At 37.2% G+C, this 17,397-nt stretch overlaps 2 protein-coding genes across 4 annotated transcripts; both read right to left on the bottom strand.

The window, feature by feature from the left end:
* Nucleotides 1–7,873: 7,873 nt before the first annotated feature.
* Nucleotides 7,874–8,874, bottom strand: LOC116201259. The gene has a single exon (XM_031532417.1). The coding sequence runs from the start codon at nucleotides 8,704–8,706 to the stop codon at nucleotides 8,065–8,067; it is 642 nt and encodes a 213-aa protein (XP_031388277.1). The 5' UTR covers nucleotides 8,707–8,874; the 3' UTR covers nucleotides 7,874–8,064.
* A 1,986-nt stretch (nucleotides 8,875–10,860) lies between these two features.
* On the bottom strand, nucleotides 10,861–17,397 carry LOC116199533 (serine/threonine-protein kinase Nek5). 3 transcript variants are annotated; one of them, XM_031529909.1, is made up of 14 exons: nucleotides 16,773–17,397; nucleotides 16,569–16,635; nucleotides 16,419–16,484; nucleotides 16,247–16,293; nucleotides 16,103–16,148; nucleotides 15,900–15,980; nucleotides 15,761–15,803; nucleotides 15,641–15,669; nucleotides 15,302–15,383; nucleotides 15,151–15,200; nucleotides 14,435–14,508; nucleotides 13,584–13,635; nucleotides 12,870–13,496; nucleotides 10,861–12,790 (listed from the first exon to the last, which is right to left on the bottom strand). In XM_031529909.1, the coding sequence occupies exons 1-14, from the start codon at nucleotides 16,868–16,870 to the stop codon at nucleotides 11,204–11,206; spliced, it is 2,949 nt and encodes a 982-aa protein (XP_031385769.1). In that variant the 5' UTR covers nucleotides 16,871–17,397; the 3' UTR covers nucleotides 10,861–11,203. The 3 variants fall into 3 exon arrangements, with proteins under 3 accessions (XP_031385769.1, XP_031385768.1, XP_031385770.1); XM_031529908.1 differs by having other exon boundaries at nucleotides 15,620–15,669; nucleotides 16,773–17,394; XM_031529910.1 differs by lacking the exons at nucleotides 16,569–16,635; nucleotides 16,773–17,397 and having other exon boundaries at nucleotides 15,620–15,669; nucleotides 16,257–16,293.

Here is a 17,397-nt window from a genome sequence, read left to right as displayed (position 1 = left end):
GTCACGTGCCACGTCAGATATTCTTAAGGGCATCTAGCCATGTGTCATAAGGCTTACCACATCACGTGCCACGTCAGAAATTCTTAACGGCATCGACGGAAATTGACGGATTGTACTTGATTGAAACAATTTGATACGTTTTGTATCAAATAGTTACAAAAAAAAGATTTTGTACTGTCCGCGTTATAACTTAAAATGTTTTGTATCATTGAAGTAATTTTCCCACATAAGTTTGAAAGGAAATATTGGAAGGGAAAATAAAGATAGGGACATCCTCCCAGCCTTGTCCATAATTGTGACGTTAATTGGGTTAACTTGACCTATCATGAAAAATCGCAAAATTCTCAAGCGACAAGATAGTTACGTGCCACGTCAGAAACTTTTGGAATGAAAGATCTTTCCTTTATTTTCTCTTCCAATATTTCCTTTTGAACTTATGTACTTATCTCGAAATCCAAAGGGACCAAAATTTATGATGCAAATTCATATTACCAGATATTTTTTTTCGCTCATGGTAATATGACTCCATATTATCGTAATACGGGTCTTTCCATCGTTGGATATGCATAGATCCCGCAGCACCATTCAATACGGATCTCCCATTTTATTATTTTAATTAGGTGTAGTTGTCCTTTGTTTCGCTATTTGTATCAATTTGTTACATCATACAAAACGTTTTGTACCATTTCGTTACATTTTAATAAAGTTTTGTACCAATTTGTTACATCTTAATAAAGTTTTGTACATATTTGTTACATCTTAATAAAGTTTTGTACCAATTTGTTACATCTTAATAAGGTTTTGTACCCATTTGTTACATCATGCTAAAAGTTTTCAGCTACATGTCATAAGACTTGCCGCGACAGATATTTTTAACGGCATCCAGCTATATGTCATAAGGCTTGCCACGCCATGTGCCGCGTCAGAAATTCTTAACGGCATCGACGAAAATTGATGGATTGTACTTGATTGAAACAATTTGATACGTTTTGCATCAAATTGTTACCAAAAAAAAAAATTTGTACCATCCGTGTTATAACTTAAAAAGTTATGTATCATTCAAGTAATTTTCCCTGAAATTTACCGAAAAATAGCAATCCCAGTGGAAAGGACCCTTCTCGTTCAGAATTTTATATAAAGTACCACGATGGTAATCCAGTTAACGAGAGGATGCAGCAATAACAATTGTATGGAACTTTTTCTTATAGATTTTATGAACTTATGGATTTTTAATTTCACTTGACCATATTAAGTGAATTAATGTTCATCTATTGATTTGAAATATGCTTCTTCATATAGGAAAAGCTTCAGCAATATGCTGGAACTAGTTTGATCCAGTTGTTATTGGCTCCTCTTGAAAGAATCACATCAACAAATGGACACTAATCCACCCAGAAGACAAGAGTTCAAGAGATTGATTCATATATCACATCAACAAATGGACACTAATCCACCCGGAAGACAAGCGTTCAAGAGATTGATCTTATAAATCAAGTATTTGCAAGATTTATTTATTTACTTTTTTTAATGAAGCATCTATAGAAATAAAATTTATATTCCGCAATTTTTTTGCAGAAATCATCTTTGATGTTGCTAGGTAGCATCCCCAAACCTGCTATGTATGTTGCAAAAGGAACAATTATTAGCAAGGATCCAACCATAGAAGTTGGAGGGCTTGAGTTAGGTGAAGGGTATCATGAAATATATGTTGACGTGACCCAAAGAAGTAAAGAAATTCTACCACGACCTTATGAAATTTACAGAACTATTGGAGATGCTATTGGGTAGTTGTTGCTTGGCCAAGATCTTTTGTAACTTAATTATCAAATCTTAACCCAAAAGATTTATGAAATTTTAAATTGTGTATTTTAGTAATTTAATTATCGTTAGTTTTATTGCTCAAATTATTAGCTAGCTATGACTTTTTGGTCATCTAATTAAAGATTTTCCCTTACAATTATCAGGCTACGTCAATATGAGGCTGCGAAGAAGTCGGGCTCGAACGAGGAATTGAAGAGATGATTTGAAGAATTACTAGCTAGGAATAAGCTCATTGATCGAGTTATTTTTTTTCATTTTCTTTCAGTGGATATTGAATATGCATGACTTTAATGTTGAATATTTGAACATCTAAGTGGGATTTGCTTGAATAAGAATTCTCATTTCTTGTTTTATTTATTGTGCATTGTGATTATTATTATTATTTTTAAGATGAGCATTTTAATAGTATCAATCTTTAAGCATTAGAAGCAAATATTTTAGTTGCAGACAATATAGAAGTGACATATATTATTGTCGCAAATTGGAAAATTGTAGTAGAAAATTGTCTCGTAAAATAACCATTAGAGACAAATTTTATGCTTTTGAAAACACTAAAAAGAGGCAATTACAATTATCTCTATTTAAAACTTTAGAAACAAAAACTTTGCTGATACATCTCTTTAATGGAGTCAAATTTAATTGATACTATTAATAGCAATTAGTAGCTTATAATTATTTGTTACTAATTTGCCTCTATAGATCTAAAAAGATGCATATAAATGAGGCAATTTACTTTTTTGCCTCTAATACCTTTAGAGGCAAATAAATGGCTTAACAAATTTCAATACTTTTAAAAGGATTTTTTCTTGTAGTGAATAATTGGATTTAGTTTTATTTATTTTTACGGTTTATTTTAATTCATTTTTATTTTCCCTTAATTAATTCTGCACATACAATGAATTAACTTCTAATTATTGAATAATAATTTTAACTACATTGCACTTAAAGGTGTCTCTGGATCCATTTTAATGACCATCACATGATATATTATTATGTAATATATCATATATACTTACACTACGAGGTCCATTCCCTCGGGGGATTTCCTCTAAATTTACAGGAACCTTCCCTATGGTGGTATGGTATGTCCTCTTCGAGACAAGTCCCAGTCTCAAAAAATTTGACAATCATCTACTTGAGTCGTCACTATATCTATTAACAGTCTTGTCGATTTCAATAACTTCCCATATCTATAATACATATTGTAAAGTAGAATTTGTATATTTAATATGTATTAAATATTGCAATCACATATATTTACAAACAAATTTTCAAGAACTGCCAATGCATAAATATGAAATCTCGATAAATGAATTCATCCTTTTTAATTACATTTATCCTCATTTTCAAGTTCAATTAAAAAAAGATCATTTTTTCTCTCAATAAAATTATATTTCACATTATAGATGTACTACTTTTCATATTTTCCAGTGTCGCGTTTGGGACACTGAAATGAAATGACATAGAATCATTCTTCAACTTTGTTTTCTCACTTGATGTCATTTATATGAGTTCGAAGGGATGTACATTCCCTCGTGGTAATACTTTTTTTTTTTCAATTTGATGGAACGAGCATTCTCTTATAAAAGATTATTAATAGTAATTCCGTCGTTTCAATGGCTAGTATGTTGAAAGATAGACTGAATCGCTTATAGATCAAGTGAAAATTTTTATATATTCCTTCATATTGTCAAGCTCAACCCAAAAAAAAAATCTCAATCCCATAAATATATTTCATTCATAAAATCCATTCCATTTCAATTCATTCCATTCTCGAGTACCAAATTAGATCTATTTTTTTGCCACTCTATTCCCTTTCTAATCCTATGGATCTCCTTATAAAATAATAATAATAATAATAATAATAATAATAATAATAATAATAATAATAATAATAATAATAAAGAAAAATTGGACGAATTTTTAATGGTAAAATCTGCATAAATAACTCTAACTAATTGTCCGATGTAGAGTCAACATGGGAGACCCGTGCTTTTCTTTAGCCCATTGTTGTCTACATTCATCTTTATTTTTTAGGGAGTACGTTAAGTTAAATTGTATGTTGCGAGTCATCAGGCATACGCTATGATCTTTCCAACGGTTTAATGAAAAGAAAAAAAGGAAAAAGAAATCGATCTAATAAAACAACTAAATAATCTCCATCAAATAGATACAAGTTCGACCTCTAAGAAATGCATTTGGGATGGCAGTAATCTTTTATGCTCCGTCTCTTAAAATTCAAGAGTAGTCTTCTAAAAAAATAATCTCCATCTATACAAATTTACTAAATAATTACTTACTTATGTAATAAGTTATCAATCGTCAGAATGGTAGGAGGAAGCAATTACATTGAAGATTTCAAAATCTGATGATATAGTCAAATTTTGAGTTACACAAGGGATAGATTTTGTCAGAACTGAAAATTGCATTACTATAGTAGTGTTCAATCCCGTGTGTTCCACGAGTTTGTATTCATATATTTATATTTTGTACGAATAATAATTATCACAGTTTAAGATATTACTTTACTTATTAATATTATTATTATTACTGAAAATCAAGGTTCTCAACCATCAATTTTCAAAAATAATTTTCAATAAAGTTGTCGAATGCTTTTGAATAATTCAATTATAATTATATAATCAACGTTTTCATTATATCTTGTAAATTTATTTAATTTCTTTCATAATTTTAATTTGTATTATATATAATTATATTATTTATATTTATTCTCATATATTGTTTTCAAATTTATGGAATCTCCTTCCAGATAAATATTGTTATTTTTTTTTGGTAATATCATTTTTTTTCAATTTATATAATCTTTCTTTGTGGGTAAAGATTATTATTGTTCTATATAAGGAGACATTATATATTTTTTAAATATGCATATTAACTCTATTTTTTATATATAATTTTTACTTATTTCTTATTATTTTAAAATTTATTAAATGAAAATCATTTCTGTGATTCACGATTCTTATTTTTAACACAGTAAATTTTACTTTTCAATATGCTCGTATATATATATATATGTTTAGTTTTTATGACAAATTATATATATGCATCATTAATTTTTCTAAGAATATCAAAATTTTTATATCAATTTCTATAAGTCATGCTCAATTTTTATAATGTCACATTACGTTGATTGTTTATATCCATTTATCACTTACATATAATTAACAAATTACAACAAAAAAATTTCTTAATTATTTTTAGTAAGATATTTAGGTGCATTTAATTGCATTTATTAAATATTTTTAATTTTCTCAATATTCTTTTAATTATTATATAGTGAATAGGGAATTTAGATACATATATTGCATTTATTAAAATTTTTAATTATTATCTTTTTTAATTTTATTTTTTCATACTTTTTCAAATTTTCTTTTAAGCATTTATTATGCACCCAATCTCATTTGTTATGCACTCAATTAAATTTTAGTTATATATAGATGTAACATCATATAACACTATCAGCATCATTATCATATATCTATATATATATATATATGTGTGTGTGTGTGTATATATTTATATTGGGGCTGGATCAAATTTGGAAAGGCGTAAAAGAGTAATCACATCTAGAAGTATTTATTAGAGACATACCGCAGAGTCTTTATAAAATCTAACAACTATACTACAATACTAACTGCTCTGATCTTGGTCTTCTTCTTCTTCTTTTTTTCCAATTTCTTTTTTAGAGTGCGTGACCGTCTGGTCTATGCTAGTCTTCCATAGTAAAAGGATCAAATCATTAAATCATATCACTAATTTCAGAAAACTATCGAAAAAATCACTAAGTATAGATGGCCCAATTGTAGATACTAGAGTTTGCACCTACTATAATTATAATCTCATAAAATTGATTCTGTTAATAGAAATATCAGCATTTAAGTTATGGGTGCTTCTTCATTAGGGAATTATGGATTTTCCATACCGTACAAAACTAATATGGTCCTTAAATCCATCCTTATCTATTATGGATCGTCCATTGTACATAATTTTTTTAAAATATTTCCATTCTTTACTTTCTTATTTTTCTTCGACAAATCTTCACCGGTATTATAAATTAGCCTTTATGTATGGACCAATAAGGGAGTGCGGACTCAGCTTCAGTGACAGACTGAAGAGCCACTTCACCCAGCCCCCCGAGTCCCGATTGTCCTATACTCGTCCTTACTGCTCCTCCCGACTAATTATCCAGAAGAAATTAAGGTGCCTTTTCCACAAATGTTGCTGAGTTCTCACTAGAAGTAGAAGTTGGCTATTGAATCTTCTCAGTGATGTTAATTTGCTTGATTCGTTTGATTGGTACAGTAAAGGCTCGTGAAACGGAGATGTATGTGACGTTACTAATGTATTTGGAATTCATCATGAAAGGAAGACATTTTTCCCCCCGATATGTAATCAGCCGTTCAGGACGAGTGCCATATCATCGACCATAAATCACCCGTCGAATCAGTTTTATTTTCTAAGCCGATTCGATGGTTCAATTGAAACCATTTTATTGAACTGTATGGTTTAGATTCTCGTAAACCAATTTGGTGGGGCAGTAACATCGATCCACGCTAGCAACCTAAATTTGTGATGGTATCGAATGCCGACGAAAAGAATTGTGAGCGAAGATCACAATTTTATGTAATAAAGGGACCAGAGCATGATTTTTTATGGTATTTTTGAAATTTTAAACCTTATAAAATGGGTTGTCCAAACTAAATGAGAAATATCTAAGGGTCTAAATTAATTATGTATGGTGTGAAAAAATTCAAAATCTACACTGTAAAATTTGGCTTAAGTTAAATATTTTCATGTTAATTAATAAAAATTTAAGTGAAATTTGACAATGTTAATCGAAAATTGTAAGAAGAACTCGACCATACTAATAAAAAATGGTGAGAACGGTTATCGCAAAAGAGCCAGGCAAATAAAGGGAAAAAAAAGTTAAAGAAACATGATTGGACACGTGTGAAGTGAATTGACAGTCCCTATTTAATGAAACCTATGTAAAGTAATAAATAAAATCATTTACTAAATTACTAATAAAATATGTACGGATAGTCCACTAGATATCGAAACTACAACATCTAGATCGGCAAGAATTGTACCATTGTGCTGCACTCTCTTTTGATTAAAGAAACTTATTTTCGTTTGGTTCATTCGAAAAGAATTGAAGGGGATTAGAATTGATAAAGAGTGAAATTTAAGAGGAGTAGAACTGACATTCCGATTCTAAACCTTTGTTTGGTTGAGTCTCGCAATTAGTACGGAATGAAATCGGATAAATTATGAAAAGACTGAAGCACCCTCTATGTTTTAAAAAATAAAAATAAATAAATTAAAGATTAAATTAAAAAATCAATTTCTTTGTTCATAATCCTTGCAAGAAAGAAAATGAACGGTGTTGGCCTCTGTAATCTGGCTTCGGGAGCCACAAGGCTCGGGTGGGTTCATTGAGCACTCGCGAGCCCGAACCAAGGGTCCAAGCCACAGGCAGAGGCACCATGGCTTTTTAATTTTCTTTTAAAATTTTTTTTGCTTGTTATATTTTTCTCTCATTTAATAGTAAATTCCAATACTTATTTTTTAAAAATTATTATTACAATTAATTTTTTTAATAATAAATTCATTATCTATTATTATCTATTTTATCTATACACTGGTGAAACGGAATAGAATTGAAATCCTATCCGAAACCAAACAAATTATTGTCACTCCTTTTCCGATTCTTTTCCATTTGATCTCATTTTGATTCTATTTCCGTACCCGTTTAGTAACCCAACTGACTGTAATTACCTCCACATTTCTTAGAAAATTAAAAAGAAATGTCGGTGAGGCGACGTGGAAGTCCATCTGGTCAGCGCGGACATGCCCAATGAGATATCCTAATAAAATAAAGCCAAAAACGTATAGTCGTGATTTTAATATTAGCTTTGGAGCAACGCATGATCACATCAGGGGGGGCACATGGAAACTGTGTACACGTAATATCCATCATGCGGGGCAACCAGGCTGAAAGAAAATATCACTATTAAACAAGGCTCGGTGGTTAATATCTAATTTACCACAGTAGCTATTATTATTGCTATAACAAGCAAAAAAAAAAAAAAAAAAAGTTTACTCTACACCATCCGAAACGGGGTATTTTAGACAATGTAATGTGTCCACAGTAGCTAAATATTATTGCTATAACGTGTTTCCTTTACATCAAGGGCTCGATCGAGCACAATTCATGCGAAATTAGACGAGTCGAAATCGACTATACAAAGCGTTGTTGCGTCCCTCCTGGAGCTTCCACGTGTCCGATACGAACTCGACGTTCAGATTCTTACATGCAACGGTGAGCACTTTCTGCTTGGTCAGCCAACGCACGGCCCTGAAATTCGCCCACACTGTCATTTTCACGTCCAAGATGACGACGCCTTTACTCCATTCCCCAATCAAGTTCCCGACGATCCTCTTCCTCGCCTTATCCTTCAGCCGGCCGGTGTCCATCTCGAGCTCGAGCTCTGCCTCCTGGTTCCCGAGAATCTGCAAGTGCAGGGACACGCCCCTGTACACCACGGACGAGCTGAAATGGTCGAACGATAGGTCTATCTTCGGGTTCAGGTTCGTTACGCCGAGTTCGAGATGGTATTTGCCGGCGATCTGCGCAGCGGACAGGTTGAAGCCCGAGATGGAGAAAGACTGGACGCGGAAAGCGGGGAGGCGAGGGCGGAGGAAGAGCCAGGTGACGAGGCCGACAGCGCTGCAAAGGATGAAGAGCATGACGGCGGACAGAGTCAGGCAGCTTACGACACGCCTGGCCCTGGTGGGTGGCCCGCGGCGTGGGCGAGGGACAGGTGGCCTGATGGGGTCGATGTTATTGTTCGAGGATTCCATGAAGGGTGGGGTACGTAGTTGAACTGAGAGATTCGAATGATGCTTTAATTTAATTGACTATATTGAGATGGTAGGGATAGTGGGGGCAGAGCTATATATATATATATATATATATGCGTAGCGTATATATAACGCAGAGAAACGGAGAAATTTCAAATGATAACCTTACATGCGATGATGGGACACGGTCTTACGATATGATAAGAGAGCAAGTTTCTCGATCCAAAAGATTAGATTGGCGAAAGCTAAACAAGGCCGACTTTATACGAAATGTCGACATGGGAGGACATTATTTCCCCTTCATTAATTTTATAACGTGAATTAACTCTAATTATCAAACAATAATTTAACTACATTGTACATTTTGATTTGATAAAAAAGTATTTCTCAATCCATTTTAATTACTATCGACATATCATCATACATTTTGATTTGATAAAAAAGTATTTCTCAATCCATTTTAATTACTAAATTCACAAGGAACCATCCGCATAGTGGGATGGCATGACCTCTTCGAGATAACAGTCCGAGTCTCAAACAATTTGACAATCATCTACGTGACTCGTCACTGAATGGTCCCAGTCTATAGGATTTCGGCGCCCAAATCTTCTAATAGTAGAAACAATCAGATCGCTAAGTACAGATGGTCCAATTATAGATATCTAGATATCTATAATAATCAATCGAAGGCTCGATCAAGCCAAATTCATGTGAGATTATACTACTCGAAATCGACTATTCAAGCGCTGTTGCATCGTTATAGATATTAGCTATGATGATTAAAGGCTCGATCGAGGACAATTCATGCGAAACTAGACTAGTCGAAATCGACTATTCAAGTGCTGTTGCATCGTTATAGATATTAGCTATGATGATTAAAGGCTCGATCGAGGACAATTCGTGCGAAACTAGACTAGTCGAAATCGACTATACAAGCGTTGTTGCTTCCCTCCTGGAGCTTCCCCGTGTCTGTCGATACGAACTCGACGTTCAGATTCTTACATACAACGGAGAGCACTTTCTGCTTGGTCAGCCAACGCCCGGACATGAATTTCGCCCCGACTGTCATCTTCACGTTGAAGGTCACGACGCCATGGCTCCAGTCCCCACCTAGGTTCCCGACAATCCTCTTCCTCGCCTTGCCGTCCAGCCGGTCTGTGTCCATCTCGAGCTCGAGCTCGGAGTCCTGGCTCCGGAGAATCTGCAAGTACGAGGACAGGCCAGCGACCTTCTTCGACAGGGTAACGCCCCTGTACACCACGGAGAGGCTGAAGTGGTCGATCGACAGGTCGATCTTCCGGTTCGGGTTCGTTATGGCGAGTTCGATGTTGTACTTGGCGGTGAGCTGCGCGGCGGAGAGGTTGAAGCTCGAGACGGAGAGGGACTGGACGCGGCAAGCGGGGAGGCGAGGGTGGAGACAGAGCCAGGTGACGAGGCCGATAGGGTCAGGCAGTGTACGACACGCCTGGCCCTGGTGAGGGCCGGCTCTTGGGGAAGGGAAAGTACGCCACGTGGCGACGAGGAGATGTTCGAGGGGGATGCCATGATGGGTAGTTGAACTGATGAGAGAGATTCGAAAGAGAGAGAGGTGTTGTTGCTGTTGCTTTGCTTAATGATTAGAAAGGTTGGGAATGAGATGGTAGGGATAGGGGTTTTATCCCTATTTAACGTCGAGAAAAGCTGTGGACATTAACGAGAATTTCTGGTTTGTTTTCGGCAATGAAACAGCGGAAGACCTTCCCGGAAGGCGGGGCGCTTCTGTGCTGAGACACTCGATGACATCGGCAACTAAACTACTCAACGGTAGATGAAGACATATAAGATAAGAGCATTAAATGATCACGAGAAAAAGAGAAGCTTCCATGGTATGGAATATTATGGCATGCGAGGATGATGTTATATCTACAGGAAGTGTACAGTATAAAAATACATGGAGATGCCGATAAAAGTTGCGTCACTGACTGACTGAACAGACTTCGTCAGCTCCGGACCAGGGGCCTGGGCTGAAGTCCGAATGCAATTGTGCACCCTCTCAATGACAGGCTGCTTAAATTCATTGTCCCAGATATATTGCACATTCTAACTATACTGGAGGAATTCGTCTGGGAATTTCACCAGCATGAGCAAGAGGGAAAATAAAAAAAATAAAAATCATATCGACTTCAGCTTGCGCAGGTGGAATTAATACAGCCATGTCGAAAGGCTTTTAAGCTGATTTTACACAAAATAATCCGAAATGTTTGTTCGATATATACAAGAAATGATACATCTAAAGAATTGACCCTAGTTGCGGGGAAATTTATGCCTTTGACATTAAAATAAAAAAAATAAAAAAAAAGGGTCGTTTTCCCTCCCTCGGATATTCAAAGAGGAACTTGAATGTGCAGAATGCATGACCCAAAAGAAGGAAAGAAACAAAGAATTAGTTTAGGAATGTCAAAGAGACCCCCATGGCAAGAAAAATAGGGCATGCTCACCGCAAGCAAGTTCTGATGCCTCACGAACTCCTCACACTGTCCTCGATCATCATTCCTTTGAGACTTTTGGCTAGCCATATGGCTGTCTCCCTAGGAGAGACCTTATCTTTCCCAAAAGGCTTTAATACAACTGCTAGCTCTTCCAACCTGTTCTGCTGCAGCAACTCAGCTGACAACTCCAATAGCCCCTCCAGGGCTTCAGCCCTCTGCCTGAAGGACTTGACGTCCAAAGTCTCCTTTGCAGGTGCTCCCTCTTCGCTCAAAGCAGGGTTGGCCTTCTCCAGCTGAGCTGAACTGGCTTTTGGAATCGAATCAGATCTTGAGACAGGAGAGACATGGTTTCTAGCATCTGCCACCTCCTTATCACATGAAGCATCAGAAGTGTTTGACTGCAATGATACTGCTTCAGAACACGCAGCAGCCTTAAGAGATGTAGGGGTGGGGGTGCGACTGGGACTGGGACTTCGAGTGGGAGACGTGGCAATAGCAGGAGGGGGAGCATGAGAGGGAGCAGGTGCTGTTGTGCTTCTCATCTCCTGATCTTCTTTTACAACATTTATCAGCTTCCCAATGTTCACATTTTGAACTCCCATCTCCACAGATTCTATTATTGGCTGCTCACTGCCAACCCGAAAACTACTGTGCCGTATCACATGTATGACATCATCAAAAGCAGGAGGGAAATGAGGAGCAGCCGAAGTTGAGTTTTCAATCTTTTGATGGTGCATGATAGTCCCTTTCTCAAGCTGCAAATTCTTCTGCGGGTTCGCTTGGATGGAAGAAGCATTCAACGAAGCCGTGTCCACAACTGATGATAAAGGTTCCCTCACTATAAACTTGTCGTCCCCACTGGAGGGAGACACAGGAATCGACTGGGAGGGTTTGCTGGGAACGATATTAGCCCTGATCAGAGGCCCATCACCTTTACACACATATATCTCTTCGGAACTATCAAATGCTGAACTTGTGCCCACTTCTCCAGTACCAGCAGCCGTGTTCTGAACATCAGCTTCACAGGTTTTATCCATAACCGTTGGACTTCCATTATTGAGTCCAGAGCTCTCAGCAGCAGGAATATAGTAATTCTCACATTGTATAGGGGATGCAAGTGAGCTGGAACGGGAGCGTGAGCTTTCCGAGCAAGTGACTCTATCAATCTCCTGGTACACTTGTTCTCTCATGCCACCAGAAGGGGTCACCACATCATCACAAAACTCGAATACTTGAATGGACAGGGAAGATGATTCAGAGTTGCTGCTCGCAGTTTGCATTCCCTTCGAAGATACTGCAGGAGTTCTCTCTGACACCTCACTGTTCTGCCTATGAAGATATGAGATGGCACCACTTTGGACTTGATGAGAAGCCTTCTCATGCTCTTGAGTTTGCTCTGGTGTACTCAACTTTGGAGTGTTGCTCACTGTATTTGGAGCATCTGTCCCGGCTTGTCTGATTCTTCCAGAAAATGAAGATCTTCTAACCACATTTGAAGGAGGCGTTCTCAGCCTCGTCTTTGTCTGTGGATCATCAACAACTTGTCTCGTAGCACCAGATGGAGGAATGGCTTCATGCCTTGGTTTCGTCTTCGGCGTGGAATCTATTGCAGGTAACTACATATTAAAAGTCAAAATGTCAGCCATCAAGCAGCTTAAAGAATCTTATTGTAAAGGAACATTTTGTCCTAAATACCTGATGCTTCAAAGAATGAGACACCTGAACCCGTTTTGAGGTCTCAGTATTTGCCTTTGTTGGCGTGGCAGTTGGAGAATCAGCATTAGGCCTAAAAGTAGGGATTGCACTGGGTTTGAGAACCTTGGGTGAAGCTTCAGGAATATTTTTTTGGGTGGGTCCAGCTACAGCCTTCGTACGGCTTCCTCTCATCGGTGAACCATTTTCTCTGACTTTTCCTTCTTTAAGAGCCATCATTATATTCTTGATGGTTCTCGGCTGCTTTGATTCAGCATTGGAAGGCTGTATATCATGCTGGGGTTTTAATACCTGTTGCCCGTCCACCCTAGTAGCATAAACAACAGCACCAGATTGCACTTCATTTGAATTTGACTGTTCAGAGCAATCTTCAACATCAACAGAGACCAGATCAGTATCAGTAGCCTTATTGTTACAGCTCAACACCTCGCTTGGAAGCAAGCTGTCTTTGTCACTGCTTGAACTGTTACTGTTTTGGCTTTCAGCCATGCTTTTCCGAGAGCCTTGCTTACTAATGGGCTTCTCAGGAGCAGTTATAGAAGGATTTGAGGCTAGACGGTATTGATCAACATAAAGCTGCAAATAGGGATGCTTTAAGATCTCCGAAGCCTGTTCACAGTCCAATTTTATCGTCTTAGATGAAGATCTTCAAGCAGAACTTTCTTAGAAACTTAAGTTCATGAACAAGGGGCTTACACTTGGTCGGTGCTCCGGGTTCTTTCTTAGCATGACTTTAATAAGCGTCTTTCTGCATGCAATAAGATTGTAATAATTATATTTAAAAAATGTAAAAAAGGAAAACCGCTATGAAATATCTCTCAGCATGTGAAAATTTGAGGATTTTTTTTTTTTTACAGGAGCAGGAATATTAGAATCAAAAATTGAGTCTTCCACTACAAGCAGCAACAGCTGCTACTGCAGGCTGAAGAAGCTTCCTGATGGTGATTTTTGCTGTTAATAAATAGCTCATGTTCATAGTATCATTTCAACGGACAGCCCAAATGATAAAGCCCAGCAGTTCCAGCATCCACAAGCAAAAGAGATCTGAAAACTTATAAGCATAATCCATGAGGAGCAGTTGAGTTGGCATATATTTCGGTTTATTCAGTTGAACCAACAAGCAGAGAGGAAGAAACCTGAGTGCCTGCTATCATTTACTAGATGCAACTCAAATGTATCGTCATCTCAGTTTAGCCCCCACTATCAGATTCCAGAATCCACTACTAAGTCTACTTATTATGGCACTAAGGTACCTCCTATAAAGCTGAGAAATGAAACATTTATACTTCAATGAAAGAAATCTGAAGAGCAAACTTACTAACACGAAATATTGGAAGAGGATTTAACTAAAATAGCTGACATTACAAGAAATCTCAACAGTAATCTCCCTCAATCTTTGAGAAAAGAATACAAATCAAAACTGGTCAAACCCCAATCCTTTTAGAACTGATCTATGGCCAGTTAATTTTTCTTATCAATAATTTCGGTTAAAGTCTTTTTTCTTCAGCAAATTGAGTAAAAATTTAAAGTCGCTATGTAAAACTTACAAGGATGGGGAATAGCAGGAAGGCAGCGGACCAATCGAGGAGCGGTTTATCTTGCTAATGAGTCCAGCCATATCCTAAAATCAATTGATATTTGCAAACATTAGCGTTTGATAAATTAAGTGCTTAAAAATTAAGCACTCAGTTAGTTCAGAAATAAAATGTAGAGGAAGAGGGGAGGGATGATAAGGATGAGAAGATATTTTGTGATAGGTGAAGAGCACCAATAAGTGAAAAATGACTTATTTCATTAAGACAAGTTTTTTTACTTACTCATTAAGTGGTTTTTGGCTTAATTAGTAAGCAGTTTATACCTTCATCTCTCATATTTTCCTCTTTCTTCCATTCATTTTCTCTTGTAACTAACTTTATAACTAACTTTTGAGCACTTATTTGATTAAGTTGAAACAAACACATGCTAATTATCTCATATTACCTGCTTCAAGATTGACCAGAAGACATTCGCAACATATAAAAGAAAATATAGGCTCAGTAAATGTATTTGATAGAAAGACAGCTCCAAATATTTGCTTAAGTAAATACTCAACTGCTTATATATCATAATAAAATGGACATTGATTTGGTGAGCCAATAGAAAGTACGTAAGACGTCCATGTAAAAGGTAGCACTTTTATATAGGAACTAACCATGAATAACCTTAAACACAAATAAATGAGAAGTCGGACTATATTAGACTAAAAGGTTACAAGGGATCTTACAAAAGCCTTAAATGCAGGTCGATGAGCAGCCATCTCATACATACAACAGCCTGATTAAAAGGAATGCCATTAAAATATGAGAAAATATTGACAATAATTTGAAACATGGAAGGACTATGAAATGAGACAAATGATCTTACAAAGCACGTACCCAGGGACCATATATCAGATTTGAAGCCATAAGGTATATCTGCAAGGAGCTCCGGACACATGTAATTGGGAGTTCCAACAACCTATGCATCATATAAACGAATATGTACATTTCACATCAGAAAATAAGGAACCACATGTTTTCTTCTACTCTGCAAATCTTCTTCTTTATTTAATTGCTTAGTTGGGGAACAGGAGTTTTTTAGGCCTTAGCTGGGTTTGCCGCTCTTTTCCCCCATTTACACTAAATTTTAAAGGTATTTCTAAAAGGATCCCATCTTGTTCTCAACACTCATCAAATTTTACACCGAAAACCTACTGAAGAAGCCAAGTCATCTGCCTTGAGGGTTTTGGCAAGCCCAAAATCTCCTGCAGTCAAAAGGAAAATCAGTTAGTTTCCTAAAAGCAGCACAAACCAGCATTAAGTCCCTTTGATTAGTTATCAAAGATACGAACTCACCCAGCCGAACGTCCTGATCTTTGGTGAGGAAGATGTTGGAACACTGCAGAAGCGCGTAAAATAAATTCAATAAAGTAACCTCAGAGTTACAAAATAGATTTATACTCGTAGTCAGAATAGATAATTAGACAGGACATACTTTTACGTCGCGATGAAGGACAAAATTTGAGTGCAGATACTCCACTGCTAACAATAGTTGCGTAAACCACTTGCAAAGTTTCTGAGCATCATCCACATTTGTCAATGTAGAACAAAGGAAAAATCATGGAAATATTACGCTCTGCCTCATACACCAAATAATAATGAAAAGGCTTTGCCAAAAATAATAACGAATGGCAATACCTCCTCTGGAAAATATACACCATTAGACTTTTTCATTAATTCAGCCCTGCAAGAGAAACAAACAAGAACAGCGACTGAGATGGGGAGGCAATGACTAAAACTGAAACAACAGGATGCAGATTCCTTGGCTTTATGAAAACGCACATGTCACCACCTTCGCAGTAACCAGTAACAATGCAGACATAGCAGCCCTACATTGCAAACACAAAGCTTCCGATTAAGGAAAAAGACAATACCGTAGGATACAATTCAAAAGGGATAAGGAATCAGCAAAATGCAACATTCGAAGTTCACTATTAACAAGTGCAATCCTTACTTTCTCAACCCATGCCTCCTTGAACTCCACGATGTATTGGTGTTGAATTCGCGCGATCAAAGCCATCTGTAAGTCCAGAAGTCGGCAATGACGTCCTAAATCAAGTCAATTTTGCAGCAACGACAGAGAATTCAATCGAACTGGAGTTACCTCCTGATGAGCAGATCTCCTGCATCGCTCAGTCTGCCGCGCTAACCGAATCTTCTTCAGCACGTACCTGTCAACGCCGAATCAAAGTTGATCCAGATCTCAGACGAAGTATCAGATTCCTAGCCTAGAGATTCCTAAACGAAAAGCTCGAAAATTAAATTTATCCAGGAACGTGCATACTGATGCTGCGAGTCCCACACTTACTTCTTCCTCTCCGACTTGTGGAGGACGAGAATGGCAGCGCCGAATGCGCCGCGACCAATCTGCTCCATGATCTCATAATGATCCATCCGAGACTCCATCGGCGTCGGAAAAACCAGCTCGGACTCAACAATCTCCAGGTCCAGGGTGAAACAATCAAACAAGAAATATCCACGGCTCTCACACCATTGCGCAGCCGCGATGCGTCAATCTCCGGATCAGCGTTCGGCAATCCACCTCCCCACAGCAACAGCAGACCAAAGGAGCTAGAATATTCCCAATCTGCAGTAGCATATCACAGCTCGCAGCCTTGCGGACCGAGTCATCCACCGTCAAATGGCAGTCCGAGCTCAGCTCCTGCCTGCTGTTCCTTCTTCTTCCTCTTCAGGTTGAACGAGACGATGCGATTGAGGCAATGGAGGAGACGAGCTGAGGAGCTGCGGAGCTTCTGCCTCTCTCTCTCTCTCTCTCTCTCTCTGGGGCTTATTCAGTGTCCTGTGCAGCTGCAGCTGCTCCCCCCCACGCTTGAATGGAGTGCGGAGTAGAAATGGAAATTAATGAAGGGATGAATAATGAATAATGAATAATGAATAAATTTTATTTATTTATTTTCCTTTTCTTGTAAGTG

The sequence above is a fragment of the Punica granatum genome, chromosome 3 (genome assembly GCF_007655135.1).
Source record: "Punica granatum isolate Tunisia-2019 chromosome 3, ASM765513v2, whole genome shotgun sequence".
Classification (NCBI taxonomy): Eukaryota; Viridiplantae; Streptophyta; class Magnoliopsida; order Myrtales; family Lythraceae; genus Punica; species Punica granatum.
The sequence above is the reverse complement of the archived record's forward strand: the minus strand, read 5'-3'. Positions and strand labels throughout refer to the sequence as shown.